This window comes from Chlamydotis macqueenii, chromosome 2, assembly GCF_036417535.1.
Source record: "Chlamydotis macqueenii isolate bChlMac1 chromosome 2, bChlMac1.mat, whole genome shotgun sequence".
NCBI lineage: Eukaryota > Metazoa > Chordata > Aves > Otidiformes > Otididae > Chlamydotis > Chlamydotis macqueenii.
The window spans coordinates 153,535,999-153,552,711 of record NC_141557.1 but is presented as its reverse complement, the minus strand read 5'-3'; the positions used below and the strand labels follow the sequence as shown (position 1 = coordinate 153,552,711).

The 16,713-nt window shown below is 49.4% G+C and overlaps 1 protein-coding gene across 8 annotated transcripts in view; it reads right to left on the bottom strand.

The window, feature by feature from the left end:
• Positions 1-3,412: 3,412 nt before the first annotated feature.
• Positions 3,413-16,713, bottom strand: part of LOC147601859 (uncharacterized) — a 74,644-nt gene continuing 61,343 nt past the window's right edge. For 3 of the 8 annotated variants that reach the window (XR_015257896.1, XR_015257900.1, XR_015257898.1), the window contains one exon: positions 11,381-12,184. Coding sequence is in view for 2 of the 8 variants with exons in the window: in XM_086742619.1 (XP_086598745.1) it covers positions 15,203-15,248; positions 16,188-16,268 (127 nt within the window). In the remaining 6 variants the exon portion in view is untranslated. Of the gene's footprint in view, positions 3,969-11,380; positions 12,185-15,162; positions 15,249-16,187; positions 16,269-16,713 lie in introns of those variants that run through there. The other 5 variants (XM_086742619.1, XM_086742618.1, XR_015257899.1 and 2 more) reach the window with 3 other exon arrangements.

The window sequence follows — 16,713 nt, the reverse complement described above, 5'->3', positions numbered from 1 at the left end:
AGCAGGATGGTTCCATGCATCCCACTCCCGGCCGAGCTGGCCCACCTGTCCCTTGTGCGGCCGGGCTCAAAGGGACCATGCGGTGGCGGCAGCTGTAGGGCACAGACAGCACCAGCCGTGGTGCAGGCAGACCGTGCTCCGTGTCAGGGTGTGGGGATGCAAGGACTGAATCAGAAGTGATGAGTTTGGTGGAAAGACTTCACCGGGCATCGGAAATGGCCTCAAATGAGCACCCAGAAATTCGCAGCCCAGGGAGAGGGAGTAGGGATGTCTCAGCAGGGCTGAGTCAGGGCAGGGACTGGCAGGCAGTTCTGTGCCGCAGCAGTGCAGGTAAGGAACCAAAATTAAGGGAAGGACAGAGGGGCTGGAGGTGAACAGCAGGTGTCTGACAGGAGGAGAGGTGGCAGGGGTTGCACCTGTTTCTCTTACCCACAGGACACCGGTGGCCCTGGATGGTGGAGGGAGAATGAGCATGTCCCCGCCGTGTCCCAGATGCCTGCTCCATGAAGATCTCTGTGCCACAGAACACAAGAATTCTGACACTGCAGACTCTGGAAGATTTCTGGTGGAAAAGATCACCACATCTCTCACTCTTTCAGGCAAGTTTTGGTGGTCCTCTACATTCTGGCTTCACTCTAACATATTCTCAGTATACAGAGGATGCTTCAAACACAGAAGGAAGTATTGCAGAACAAGAGACTTGCAGAAAACCAAGCACTAAAAAAAAAGCACATGAGTTTCCAAACCATCAGAAAGTAGAGCAAGGATGGCAGATTCCTACAAAAGGTGTAAGAGTGGCAAGAATTAAAACACAGGGATAAAGGGGAAGGGTATGGAGTAGCCTCATTGCTGCGTGGAGATGTTACAGAGATGGGGGAAGGCAGGCAAAGTGAGCACTGTGGGGTAAATCAGGCAGCGTGCAGGCAAGATTTATTGGATTAACAATCTGAGTTGGGATCAAAATACCTCAGTAAATGACACAGTAAAATCCACTCAGTCACTTAAAAAAAAAAAAAAAGACGGTGTAATTTGTGTATAATAATGTCACCTGATGCTGACACAAAACCTGAGGCAGCAGTTCAGCAGGACGCTGGCATGGGCTCCGCAGCTCTTGCTGCCAGCACAGGACTTCTGCGAGGTGGCACATCGTGGTGATGCTCAGCCCATCCCAGTATGCTCAAAAATGATGCTGGGTAAAGCCACATCAGGCATCATCCATGTGCACCCGATCCGGTATCATCCGTCCTCCCGCGGCCGGCATGAAGCCAGCCCGAACGCTGCAAGCCAACGTAACCGTCACGTGGCGAGTTCAGCCTGATCCCACGGAGAGGCAATCGAACGCCCAGGGCTGATCTGGACCCGAGCCACGCTGCCGGCTCACCCCACGGTGCCAGCAATGGGTTGTAACCATCATGAAACCAGCGGCTGAGAAGGTCACGGGAGCGGAAAACAGCACAGCTTCCAGTTTTGCTGCCCGAGAGCAGGTTCACACAGAGGAGGAACGAGATGAGATGGTAGCTGCTGCTGTTGGTTTACAATCCGGAGCACTGGGGAACACTGGGGTGTAAAGGAAATTAACTTACAGTTTTGTCATTTTTTATTGTTTTCTGCATAAATCAAGTGTGAGTATTAGGAAAGAACAGAGAAAAAACAAAAATCCCAGCAAAAATGATAAATGCTTTGTGTTTCAAAGAAAACAGTACCCCCAAAATAAGCCACGTACAGTCTTGCTGCTAACTCAACTTTGTGGAGAAATATATTCAGCAACCAAAAAATAAAGGAAATGTTTTATTCTCCACACCTCTTTTGCTCTTCACTTTTCGATGAGACATTGACTCCAAAGACCAGCTGGAGCCATTTGGATGCTCAGACTGCATCTTCCATCTAAGAAATAAAATATTTTGTGAACCAACACGCCCACCTAATCCACTCCCTCCTCTTGCACTTTCACCAAAGGGCTTTACACTGACGTTTCTCAAGGATAACTCTTCTACCTCAGTGTCCTCCTCTGGACTTGAACCGATCTGAACTCCTCTGCTCCTCAGCTCCCTTTCCCACAGGCACTGCAAACCACCGGAGGCTCATCCCCAGGCAGGAGCAGCTGCAAGGTCTCAAAACATTTCAACATTTTATTTTTACTTTTTTCTTTTTTTGTAAATAGAATTTTCTTCAGAAATTATTTCAGTGGGTTCGCAGTTGGCCTGTTTACTGCTTCACCCACGTGAAAAAACAACTGGTCCTCTGTGAACCCATCGATGCATGCGGGGCATCTCTGGAGACCCTCTCACCAGCATGGCCCCGAGCATTTCACACTGCAGCACGTGAAGAGGCACCAAGGCCTTATGTGTAAGGGAGGAGATGCTGGAGGTGATCCACCCCAGCCACCATCGGGATAACACCTCGGACCGGGAGCCTCCGCCGGCAGCACTGGCAGCCCCCACATGCCACCCACTCAATACCTGTTGACCTTGCCTACAGCAGCAGCCTTCAAGGTGTGACTCCCTGCAGCTTCCACAAAGCAGGAATGCTTCCCAAACACGACAACTTGGAAAAGCTTCGGACCTAACCTCAACCAACCTTCACGTGCAAATTCATGTCCAAAAGAGGTTCCACTCAGATGAGGTGATGCTTGGCTTCGAAGGATTCTGCTGGCCATCTCCATGCTGGGTGGGCAGCACACTCAGAGAAGAAGAGTTGGGCTGAGAGGGCGCATTGCTGGTTGAGAGGGGGGATCTGTTGCTATTGCTGTCCCTTGGGGTGTCTCCAAGGGAACTCGGCATGGTAGCACCAGCACGACTGGTAAATCTGGACCTATTCCCTGTTTCCAAAGGAGGGGGCTCAGCCAGATGAAGCACATGTTTCCCCTGCAGAGCATCCCCAAACCCCCAGCCACTGCTGCTGACCGCCCAAGCGGCTGTCGCTCTGATGCTCGCCGCTGCAGCGCCTGCAATGGGCAGTGATGCCATGGACTCGTGTGCACGCCCGAAAGTGCACACGTAAAATAGAGGAACGTAGATTCAGATTAGATATTAGGAATTTTTTTTTACACTGAGGGTGGTGGAACACTGGAACAGGCTGCCCAGAGAGGTGCTGGATGCCCCGTCGCTGGAAACATTCAAGGCCAGGCTGGACGGGGCTCTGAGCAACCTGATCAAGTTAAAGATGTCCCTGCTCCTTGTAGGGCGGTTGGACTAGATGATCTTTAAAGGTCCCTTCCAACCCAAACCATTCTATGATGCTATGATTCTTAAGTGCCTGCAACCATCACCAACCAGTATGCTGGGCACACAAGTGCAAAAGCAGTGTCCATGCAAAGTGACCCATGTGCAACAAAAATAGCTGAAATTGGGATTCCTGCTCCTTTAATTAGCTTTTAATTGCCAAGGTAAGACAGGACAGATGCTCAACAGGAGTCTTTCTTGAAAGTGGTGGAGGAGCAACAGGCGTTTTTGTGGAAGTCTTCCTTTTTTTAACAGACATCTGAAATCAAAAGCAGCCTGTGGGACGACACGGGGAAACCTGAGATGACAGCAGTGATCCAACCAGCACGCACCGCTCAACACAGCAGAGGAAAAAGCATCTCAACTCCATAAAGTTAACAGCACGCCCTGGAAGTTTTTAAGTGAACAAAATGTTACAGAAACATGAAGTAGAAAGACTCTAAGTTATCAACAGAGAGGGACAGGAAACCTTCACCCATCACACCGGCTGTTTGCAACTGGATACAGGGAACAGCATCTTCCTTCAAATAACAACTCTGTTTATTTTATGAATGTGACCGAGCAAAACGGCACAGCCTTGCCATCACTAAACCTTTTTATAAACCTCTGTTTTACCATCCTAAATACTGGCAGTGTATGGGCAAACTGCCTGGCAGGCTCCTGCCCCAGGAGCAGCAGGCTCAGTGCTTCATCCAGGGAGCTCCAGCAGACGCTCTGGCCGCGGGTCTCTATCCCGACTCCAGGCTCCTGGAAAGACATCAACCCGTGTAAGTGGAGTGTTGTAAAAAAAAAAAAAGGGCTGAGCTTGGAGTGTTGTAAAAAAAGCTGAGCTCATCCAGAGAAGGCGAAGCCTTGTTTCGGTCTGGGAGGCTCCCACCACATTTTTTTAAATCACGGTCATGCACAGGGAGGCACCCGCACGCAGGGCTGGAGCCCCGGCTCTCGTGTGTATCCTCCGTGGTTGCGCATCGTGGTTGCTGCCCCGGCAGCCTGTTACACAACACCAGGCTGTTTATGTTTTTAACTAAAAAGCTGAAAACAGAGAGGGTGGGGGGAAATTCACCACCAGCTAGTGTATTAAGCAGCCAGAAAGGTTATGCGTGTGAGGGCTGCTCCCTCCACACCACAGAGTTACCCTAATATCCTGCCAAACCCACACGGTTTGGATTAGTGATGCATCCTCTGGAGAAACAGCCCCGGTTCGGGATGCAGGCGGGGCACGGTGGTCCTCTTCAGCATGGCAGAGAAGCAGAAGCTCATCCCGGCTCCCAGCCCTCGCCTGCCATCAGATGGGCATGGATTTGGGGAAAGTACAGTCCCGTCTCCCGGATCTCAAATGTTGGATAATGCAGGCTTGATGGGATATCCTGGGAAACCCTTCACTGGGGCACCCAAGGACCTCTGCGCCAGCCGGGCCGCTTCATTTACCCATCGTTTGAACTGCAACCCTACACCATCCAAGCTGGGATGGATGAGCCCTCTCTAGGCTCTACCAGGATCAGAAAACAACTCCGATCTAGCAAAACTCATCAGCCAAAAATTCGGTTCAGGACTCTACTTTTTCTCACAGGCTTCTTCTCTGCTCTCAGACAAGCAAAAAGGCATGGGGTTAAGTTCAGCCTGGGATGCTCAGCCCTGCAGATGGGCAGAGCGAGAGACAAGGAGGATGAGCATTTCTCTGGTCCACCTGAACCCAGAGAGCATCTCCTGCACCGCTGCTCTCCTGCTACTCCTCTCAACAACTTTATTTACCAACTGCAAGTAAAGCTCCGGAGCGATTTTCAGCACAGATTGAGAGGCCTGTGAGATATTTCCAGATGATTATTCTTTTTTCTTTTTTTTTAACTGGCTGCATATTTCTGGCTAAGTCAAGAGAATCAGTCATTGCTGTTACACATTGTCCTCAGTCTATGAGCTATTTTTGCTCATGGTAAAAGAAATTTCAGTTCTTTCTGATTAACCCCACAGAAATGTCCATTACTCAGACAGGAGTCTGTAGAGCTGGCTTGAACTAATCATCAAATTAGTATAAAACAATTACGTTTTGAGGATGAGCATCCCCTGGCACCCAAAGTATCATTCTGAGGTTTTTATTCACTTTTAATGTTATTTTTTGTTTTACTGTCACCACCAGGTTAATCACAGACAGAACAGAAACATCACCAAAACCAGTCAGCCCATCGTGGTATAATCCAAAATAACACAATTAAGTTTCTGTAACCGGCTTTTCTGCAGAAGCAATGTATCCTATTCCAGTCTTGGCTCTGTATGTGCCTTCTGATTCAGTTCTGAGGGGAAGAAGTCCACAAAGAAGATGCATGAGTTAGTGCAAACCCCAAAAGTGCATCATGCAAAAGGCAATAAAGAGCTGAGCCCAAAGGCGATTCGGTAAGTGCAGTGGTTTGGCTTGCAGCAAGCCCGGCTGGCCAGCCATGGCTGCTCACTGTGGGTCCCGTAAAGGATAACTCATCCTTGCGACAGGAGGAACGGGTTTCAGCACACGAGCGCACACTACCTGACAGATGGACACAAAAAGGCCCAAAGTGGGACTTAGCGCACGTAAAAAAAGCCAGGGCTGTCACGCCGAAGAGTTGCGCAGTGCCCCTTCACGCAGCGTTCTCCCAGATTTGACAACAAAATGAGCCCGCAGGTACCGCCACCATCAGCTGAGCTTTCCCAGGAGCACAGCACCTGTGGCAACGGTTTCGAGTTGACCCAGGGTCAGCGCAGCTCCCCAGAGGGAAAACAGCCCCACACCAGCACCGTGACTCTCTCCTCCCTTCCCTTTTGTGGAAGCATCACTTGAAGCAAAAGCCTGAGAACGCATTAACCAGGGAAGAAAAGCAACCACGTTACGCAGCGAGCGCACAAAGCACACCATGACATTTACAAGTGAGGCTGGTCTTACTCATTTGTATTTCAAAGGCCAGGTTGACACAAGACATTTTTCTTGTCCTGGCTTTGCCTGTGAAGGGAATAATACATAATTTTGAGTGTTGTTGCCACAATGCCAGCCAGAGCCTTCCTGCAGAGACAGCTACGACAACATTCAATCTGTCTCACTTGCAGAATCTAAGGTCCAACCTGGGAAAATCCCCCTTTGGCTGATGCGACCCACAGCGATTGCAGGAGGCTCGCTCATGTCCATACACTCACCGACCCGTCTTAAACTCCCTACAGCTTGAGCGAATATTAAGCTAATCACGCAGAGTGTTTTCCTTCCTTCAGTAACTTTACACTGCCAAAACCTTTCAATCTTCAGAGCTCACGCTGATTGAAGGTGACATTTAGCGACAAAACTCAGGCTCAACATTTTAACACCTTTGGGGCCTCTATCACACTGTAAGATCTCTTTTGCAGAAAACTGGTATTTTTTATCCAACCTCTGGTAACAGCTTCAGCAGAAAGGATGGAGGACCACCAGTGCTGACCAAAGCCATGGCCCTGCTGTTAGCAAGCCGTGGTGCTCCTTAGACCAAGAGCTGCCTCTTCCTTCAGCCCAGAAATCTGATGTACAGTTGAGCTGAAATCCAGTCTACAGGCTGCCCTGTCACACCAGAGCCACCAACACCCTTGTCAAGAGGTGCTGACAGTCTGCTCTGGCGTAACACCTCTCTCACCTGACGACCTCAAAACTGGCAGTCGAGGTACACGGTGCATTTACCTCTAATAATTTCAGCCTTGTATCCTCCTACCAGGAAAACCCAGCGGTCTCAAAGATAAAAACCATTCTCTCCACTCCACTCCACTCCAGACATTTTTATGCACCTGTTTTCAGGTCATCAGTCCAGAAACTCCAGATCTTCTTGGAAACCTTTATCTGCCTACCACAAATTCTGTCAAAATTCAGCTGGACTGTGATTTACATTAGGCAAATATGTAAAACTGACAAAGTCACAACAGACCAGGTCTCCATCTTTTTGGTAGATACCATCATGACCATGTCCTTGGTAGATACCATCATGACCATGCAGCGGCCTTAAAGAGAAGCCATCATAACAAAGGCCATGAAAGTCCATGCAATGAGAACACCTTCTTCCAAACAGGACCAAAAGAAGGGTGCATTAAGTGGCCATTTTACTCCACAGGTTCCTTCAGGTTGGAGAATATCATGAGGCTCCACTTTTCATCTATGACTTGACCTCATGGTTAACTTTGGCTCTTTTTCTGCCCCAAAAACATGTTGGCACTGTCAGAGTCCTTCTACCCAGTAATTAAGCCCATGCACGTGACTCTAGCAAGCACACTAGGGAAAGTAATGTAAGCAAGGTAGCAAAGAAAAGTGTGTAAGAAACAATGAGGGGACCAGCTTGCCCCAGTTAATGATCTCCATATCCAAATCAGAATTTTCCTTTCAAGTCTGCCATCCAGGGCAAAGTTCCTCCCACTAATCTTCTCCTCCACCCACCACCACGCACTCCACCTCCATCTCAGCTGCTGTCTCCAGCCTTCATCCATGCCTGTGACACCCTAGTCACAGTCCAGCACATTTCCCCTTCTCTTTCAGGGCAGTTTTACCCCCATTTTTAAAGCCATTTTCCCCATACATGCTTTTACCACATTCGTGGACCCATGTCCGTTTGCACACACGCAGCCAATGAGCATCGGTAACTTGGAGATTTGGGGGCTTCCACCCAGCTGCTACAAAGCCCACACACCCCTCACCCAGAGGCAACTGAAGTGGTGCTGGATGGTTCGTGTCTTCTCTTGCCCAGGCAGAGCAGTGGTCTTATGTGGGGATAAAGGGGAGCAAACTGGGATGGGTCACAGAGAAGTCTGGCAGTGGACTGGTTGGACCCGACACATCTGACCCGAGATCCCACCACAAAAGTGAGAATGATTTCCTCGTGACAGCGCAGGCAAGACAGGCTGTATATAAATCACGTACAGTAACACGGAGACGCACAGAGCTATATATAACACATACGTACAGTACACACCAAAATAACACCGACGACTACGGATGCCAAAGCAGGGATAAAATTAGCTCATTAGAGAAGCGGCAAAATCTTATAAGATCATGGAAAAAAGCCTATTTTGAACAGTAATGATCACATTTCAAAAATAGTGGCTATTCTTGGCTTGGAGCCCTACATACCACAACAGACAACGATCAAGCCAGATCCCACGTGAGAAAAATCAACCAGGAGGTCCATGGGAGATATCCCAGGAAAAACAAGGTTTGCATGCATTAGGGTGCTGCAGTAAATTATCTCCTTGGCATCACAGAGCGCACCAGTGTGCTGTCTAAGCCAATCTGCTGCTGAAACGCAATTTTCTTAAAATCACACAGCCCTGACATGGCAAAAATCAGCAGCACCTCAGAAATAACTTTTCAAAATCCATTCCTTGAAGGCTAGTCCAGCATTAACTAGACAAAAAGCAATGTTGGCAGGGAATGCCATCCTTGAGACTTAACCCAGATAAGGCAAAAATTTCAAAAACGTCGAACGCTTATAAATTAGAATAGAGTAATACTGTAGTTAGCTCAATGACTTCATAACAATCAAGTTACAGTGCAAAATGAGACTGAAAATGAATGAAAATGGCCCGGAGAGTTTTTATCACAATTGGATAATGTGCCCAAGGGCATTCGAGGGGACACACGAGCATCCCAGGGCTGGGAAGCGTTTAACGACTCCTCTAGAAAGATAAGATTAATAAATACAAGGTAGTACTAATCTGTGATGAAGCCTGCTATAATATTAAACAATAATTAATCAAATTTAAATAAAGGCAATACTTATACAGAGTAACAATAAGGGCGAAACATAATCAGAATCACTGCACCCAAAAATTAAGACCTAGCACCAAGACGAGGTAACCATGGTGCATCAGAAGAGGCATGCTCCGCTCCACGCTTAATGGACATCAAGACTTTTATTGCAAAACCTTGGGCAAAATCCCTCCCCAGCACTTTCTGAAGAGAAGTCTGTGCCTGAGACACCAACGTAGCTCCGAGCATCTTTTGGCCAGCTCAGCTCCCAGCAAAAAGTTTTCCGAACTTTCCCATCCTTTTTGGCGGCATTTTGCTGGGTTATTTGGTGGTGGGCACGAGGGATGAATTACAGGCACGGGGTAACTCAATCTCTCTCCCCACTGGAGGAGCTCTAGCAGCAGCCTGAAGTGAGGTGCTGACCTTGGTTATCCTACCCTCTTTTTTTTCTCCTGCAAGCGACCACAACAGAAACCTCAAGCGAAATTGTCCTCATTGCTCCTGCAGATTTCGATTTCAGTCCGACGTGAGTGCTATTTGAAGCTTCATGAAAGGAACACCTTAAATAAAAAGGTTTGTGGTGGCGTGCAGCAGTAAAATCACTTTCAAAGCACTAACACAGGGGTTCATCAGAAGAAACCCAAGCGTGTTCATTAACCCCTGGCATGCTGGCAGTTTCAAAGATGCTGCCCATGGCCCAGAGCAGCCTGTTGTCCCAAATGCAGTCACCCATCCACTGCTGTAGCCAGGTAGCAGCCCCAAATTTTATATTTATCCTCTGTTTCAGGGCAACAAGGGCTTAATATTAAACTCATTTTACATACAAGTAAGAGAGACGTCGAGAAATTCAAAGGTGGGACTGCTCTCTCCCTAACCTCAGCTGTCAATAAGTTGGGCATCTAATCTAAGCCAGCTGTCTGGAAACTTTCCATGGTCCAGGGAGGAACAGGCTGCTCCAAAGCATCACTTTTTCCTCCTCCTCCCACTGAATGTGAGAGGAGCTTACGTTGGAAAATAGGATTTTTAGACTTCACACTTAACCTCACCTGACTCCTACCCACAGCCATTCAGAAGCAGTGAAGTCCACCAAATACCAGCTCCAACTGGCACAGTCATGCCAGAACAACCTCTCCAAGAGGGTCAGCATTTTGGCTTCCAAGTCACACTTTTGGACAGTTTTGGTCAGGCTGTGTGACCTGTCTGAGGTCACACGGGAAGTACGTGGCAGCACCAGGACCACACTGCTCCATGCTCAAGCTTGGGCTTTTCCTCCTTTTGGAAAATGAAACTGCCTTAAAAGCCTTCATCTGTGCTCTCAGAAAACACACAAAAAAGAATCCCAAGAAGCATCAAGATTTTTTTGTTGTTGTTTTTAGCACAACTGTTACAGAAACATGAAAATTCAATTCAGCAAGACAATCCATTTTTCCCTATTGCCAAGACATCTCTTCCCGGATAATCTGGTACGCAACTTCCCACCGGTGGGATGTGAGGAATTCCCATTCTGCCCTGTTCCCACCCGGTTCTGCTCAACTGTCCGGCAGCCCTGCCTGCACCAGCAGCATCCCCACGGGCGAGAGCATGGGGAAAGGGTTGCAGCTTCTGTCGTTTATCCAAAGTATCAAAGGGTAGTAATATAAAATAGCCAGAATAATCCACTTTATGCTCTTTGGGACTATGCCCAGATAGGAAATTCTCCCAGGAAAAGATAATTTGTAAAGCATTATCTATACAGTAAGGCCTAATGAGTTAAGCCCCATCACAGTGTGTATCTGATGCCTTCCCACGTAAGGATGCAACCCAGTAAGGAGGTATTCCTAGCACGCCACTGTGCACAGCCAGTTTGCAGGAACATCAGCTCTCCCTGTCGTGACCACAAGGAACGACAAGATGGAAAACCAACACCCATCTCACTTCAAGGCAGCAGCTCCCAGCATGCCTGCTAGGAGCAATAAACCCCCTCTCTCAAAGGTGACCCTTTCCCCCGTCTATTGCTGTTGAAGACCTCTCAGTTTCTTTTGTTTTGGGAATCCAGCTGACAAATTCAGGCAAATACATTTGAATAAACAACAAAAAAAAAAAAAATCCAAGTCCAACCCATGCAGCCGTTTGGCAGTTTGGTTCATGTGTTTCGCCATCTGATTCTTAATCTACCCTTTCATGAAGATGCACTGGCACCACGCATCCACTATCCCACCAGTGCGGTCCCCTCAAGCCCCTGGCTCTAGCCAGCAAGCCACCTTCTCCAAGCCACGAGTGATCTGGCTGCAGGTTGCAACGGAGCAGGCAGTTATGGCTCAGGGTTATCGTTAAGAAACATTACCCTCAGAGCACTCCTAGGTTAGAAGATTACACCCCGGGTTTAGTGATTAACCCTTCCTGGCCCTCTCTACTCCATATTGGTTTTCAATACACAACTTCATATTTCAGAAAATGAACACAGTTTTCCATAAAGGGGTCAAATTTATTAAGGAAAAATATCCCCACAAGGACAACATCTCCCGAAGGCAATGTCTCTGCAGGACACACTGTGGATGCATTTGCTGCCCACCCGTGCCATCACTTGTTGCCCACAATTGGCCCAGAGAAGACTCTCCTGGCCTCCTCCCAAGCCTTTCAACATCCACCCCATCACAGCTAAGACAGCAGACTATGCAAAGAAGGACAACATCGACAAGTTGTGGCCTGGGAGGATCGTGTAGGACCCCAGGGAAAGTTTTCCTACCAGCAAGATCATACAGTGTTGAAAGGGATCACCTGGAAAGGTGGGGACATCTCCATCCCTGAAAGTGCTGGCTGCCCTCCTCCGGTGCTTGTGGTTCTAGACACCTCCTGTGGTCCCTCCCGGCCAGCGTGCTGGGGGCTCTCCCTTGGGTCCTGCTGTGTTGTAGGAGATGCTGATGGCCTGGCTACTCCCCTTGGTCTTCCCTGCCTCCCCCACAGCTTCACTCCCCCCAGGTCCCCACCGTGGACCACATCTGGATGATATCCCTCAACTCCCCTTGTTACATCCTCAGGCTTCCCAAGAAACAGTGCACATCCTGGGGAGACATCAAGGTCAGGGCAGCTCTGTGTATGGTGACGAAAGCAAAGGCACTGGGCGGTTGAGAAGACACTCAAGAAAAACATCCAGACGATACAAACCACCTCTGAGAGCAGTTTTTTATATGCATGTGATTTAACCATCCATAGACACCGTTAACTTCAATAGGAAGCAGCAGAACTGAAGAACTCAGTGATGCAAAACCTAAAAAAAAAAAGCCAGAAAACACCTGGTTCAACTAAATATATGCAGTTTGCTATTGAACACCCACCACAAACACAAGAGACCCGCACAGCCATGCACGCAGTGTGATTCACAAAGGAGGTCATACAAGTCTGTCCCGGTGCCACACTCTCTCAGGCATGGACACATGTAACCACCCAACATGGCACATCGCCCGCTAGCCCAGATGATGAGGAGCAGTCAAATCTTGGAAGAGGAAAATGCAATGAGCTGAGGGAAGACCAGCCTGAGCAAAGCCATTATCTGTTTTTCTTCCGGATTACAACAACGGCTCTGAGAGGATGTAACGCCTGGAAACCTTTGATCAAACATCTGGGTGCCCACAGGAGCAAGGATGGAACCTGCAGAGAGCTTGGGGCTGCCCAGCCTGCTGCTGCCTCCCCACCTCCCCATCCAGGCAGCTATGCACACACTCATCACCCCACCCGGCTACTTTAAAGAAGTAAAAACGCCTGAAATAGGAGACAGCTCAACCAGATTTTTATCATCACATCCTGCACGCACCAGTGAAACCAGAAAGGAGGAGGAGCAGCCCACAAAAGAAATCAGCATTTAACACCTCACAGTGAAAGAGTCAGCGTCTTGGCTTTGAGGAGTGCTGGGAAAGTGCTCATTAACACCGGGAAAATTAGTGAAAGTATGAGTGAACTGAAGTGGGACATGTTGCATCGCAGGAGAGCACAGGTGAGAGACAGGGAGGACGAGCCATCTGTGGCCACGGCTCACCTGACGGTGCCCGATGGGACACATGTGCAGGTCCAAATCACAGCAAAAATATTCACTCCATTAAAAGCCCCAGCTGGGTGTAAAATTTGACCGCAGCAGAATCAAGGCAGCTGCTCCCCATCACACTCAGCATCACCACACTGGCCAAGAAAGGTCCTAAATCCACAGCGGTTTTGAGCTGAGGGATGTCATCATTTAACCAGCTGCCCCTTGAGCTGCAGCAACTGATTGGATTCATGTACTGCTACTTCATCAAAGGTGAGGCAAAGCACTGCCTAAAAGCCCTTCCAGGTAGGTCTCAACTAACCAGTCCAATGTACTTGTAACAGTCTAACGGGCAGCAGCTCAGCAAGCTCTGATCACCCAACGCTCCTCAGATTGCGTTTGTCAAAGAAGGTTTTAAGCTGCTACGCACAGTCCTACAGCGGGGATCAGCGCTGAGTTAGCAAAACCTGGGGGAAGCTTCACCACAGGGACCTCACAAGCATCAACCAGTTGCTGTTAGTAATCAACTGCTGACAAAAACACCACCCGCTCCTGAGCACCTCGCTCCTCCTGGGTACCCAGATCCCTGCCGGGGCAGCATCCCCCAGCCCACCCTCTCCTGTTTTGCATCCCCTGGCCTGGCCTCTGGGCTTTTGCCTCTCTGCAAGATCCTCAGGCTTGACAGTCATCTTGTCTGACCCAACTGCCTTTCCTCAGAGTGGATCAACTTGCCTTATGCAAATCACTCAGGGTGGAGGTAAACTCAGCGGCAGAAAGGGGCATTCAGATGGTTACTTTTATGTTCCACAGGTCATTTGCATCCCTATTCTCTGCCTCTAGGGCAACTCCCAGTCGACCAAACACCTGCCCTTAGCTGCCGGGAAGCAGATTAAAAAACCTCCTTCTCCACCCTCCCCCAGTTCACACTGAGATTTGCAAAACTCTCCTCACTTCAGGCAGGGTGCTCATTTTATCTTGGTCAAGATAGAGATGGCTGCATTCTCCTGTTTGATGCATCCCAGAATCTCAAAGCATCCCAGCAAACCAAAGCCAAGGAAAGCAGAGAGCCTTGCATCAGGTCATAAGCTCGGCAGCTCCGCATCTCTGAGCCCTGAACGCTCTCTGAGGTGTCAGCCCAGCACAAAGATGCTTCCAAAGAAGGAGGGATGGAGAAAAGAAGCCAGCTGGAGTGAACTTTACTGTGGAAAAGCCAGCCAGATGGCCAGCAGCCAAGGAAATACAAGGCTTTTGCTGGGAACCACTGATACTGCAGCAAGCATCGTCCCTTGCTTAGGCACAGCTCTAGGATTCCTGTTACATTGCTTGTCCTTAATGTAAGCATCACCACAACTCACTTCATCCCTGTTCTCTGGTTGGAGAATCGGGGTGCAACCTGAGAGCAGAGACCACTGGCAGAGGCAAGCATCGAACCCAAGGGCACCAGGAGCCCCTGTAACACCTTCTGGTCCCCAAGGTAGATAGACGGAAGGCAGATGTACGTGTCCCCCACTTGGACATGGCCTGGGCTGAGGCAAAGGGCAGTGACCACACAATTTCACCGTGACTGTGTTCTCCTCACTGTAAGAGGGAGCGTTTCTTCTCTCCAGGGCTGCATTGAAAACACTCCAATGACTGGTAACACAGCAAAGCTAACAGTAAAGTAAATTGCAGAAAAAACTCTCTGTATAAGAAACACTTGCACACACATCCTCTTCACCCACTTAAAACCAAACAAGAGTGATGTACTGCACCAGACTATATGTGTTCCTTGATTTAAGGTGACAATCTTGAGGATGTGCCATCAACATCAATTCCTCTTTCTTAACACAGGGCAAGGGGCTGCACCTGAGAGCATCAGCAAAAACAGAAGCATATCAAAAATCTTCCAGAGTTGCAGCTGCTGAGGTACAACAGCTTGTACACCTAAGTCATAACCTTTTCTACTCGATATTTATCCATACCGTAATACGGACCAGCCCGTACATGCTGAGCACTCTGCAAACAAACAGGAGACAGCGTTCCTTACCCCCCAAAAAAAAAACCTTACAGTGAGAAGGTGAAGTGGCGGAGGCAGCCCAGCAAAGGCAGACGGATCTCTGGAGGGAATTTCCCCTGCACAGGAGATGCAGCGAAGTGCACAAAAGCTCTCGAGGGAGATGCCAATCAACAGAGCCCCGACACGCATGTCTCAGCTCTTCACATTACCACACCCGCGGGCTGCCGTGCCGTAGCCGAGTTACCGGGATGCTGATGCTCCCGCCACAGGTGTCAGGCTCCCAGAGAGACAACAGGGTAAGCATCGCTCCAAACCTTCCTGCGGTCAAAAAGCCACAAGCCACATTACTTGAAAAGCCAGAGGCCAGAGTGGCTCCAGGGACGGTTCCCAGAAGGCTGGTGGGGAGCCCCAGCAGCCTCCCTGGGTCTCTGTGCAGCGGCTCCTGGGGCTGGAGTCATCTCCTGGGGCTGGAATCATCTTGCTGGTCCCCTCTGGGATGGCTACAACCAACATGAGATGACCCAGTTGGACTGAAACCGCCTCGGCGATACCCTGCCCTTCAGGAACGTACTTACGCTGCCAGTCAGGGTGTACAAACGCTGAGAGCAGGCCCAGACAAGCAGCTCATAGATCTAGGCTGTGTCCAAACCTTCAAGAAAATTTAAGGGCAGCTTAGAAGAGGCCCAAGCTTTCATCCAGCGGGTCTGGACATCCCAGCCTCCAGTAAGCACCTTGAACTCCAGTCCTCCTACGCAGGGTGCAGACATTACGCACGCCTTGCAGGCCCTACATCCAAACAAGCCGTCTCAGCTGCGCTGACAGTGCGGAGAAGCAGGTAGGGAATGATTCACCCCACGCAGGTGTCTACGCAGGTCAGGGTGAGGCACTTCCTAAAAATACACATTTCCCGCCAGCAACTGTAAAAGGAGGCTGGGGACTGGCTCAGTTGCAAGTAAAGGCAGCAGAGGTCTCTAAATCAAGAGGAGCAAAGTCCCCTCCTGTGAAGCCCAAATACAGCCAGACACAAGGTCTGTGTCTTACAGAGCCCTCAGCGCCCTCAAGACCGTCTCCAGCCCTTCTGAGACCCCCAAACCCATCAGCAGTCTAAAATCCTCCCATCAGCCCTGAAGAGGCAAAACCCACAACAAAACTCTAGTCTGGAGGTTCAACAGAAGAGGTCTTACCCCAGGGGTGCAGGGAAGCCCAGGAGGGCTTGTATCTCCAGGCTTACCAGCGCTGAAAGCCGTCACCACTCACCTCATCTCCCAGGAAACCCTGCCAGGACCTGACCTCTCTTCCACACGCTCCTCCTCTCTCCTTCTCACAGCCAACTGAGACCTACACGGCATTACGACAAGAGAAATGTCAGCAAGCCCAACCTTGTCCCCTCCTGCCAAACAAAACGCTTCATTTCCTCAGTTCTTCAAAATAAGGCTGCACTGGAAAGCAATTATAGATAAATTACAGTTTACATACCTATTTAAGTATTTTATATATCTATTTCATACATACACTACCTATTTAAATAGACAGGGGGAGGGGACAGGATATGAATTGATGAGGGACGGGAGCCCCCCGCGAGTGGCCGAGGTGGCAGCACATTCCTCTGTGGCAGCGAACGGACCCGCACCGGGGATGGAGCCCTACAGCCTGTCCCATGATGAACACCCACGATGACCCAGCAACAGGGCACCAAAGCGAGCACGATGAGGTCCTCCTGTGATGTTCACTGTCAGCTCTAAAGCAATCCCTCAAACGCTCCTCAAGAGTAACAGAAGGAAAC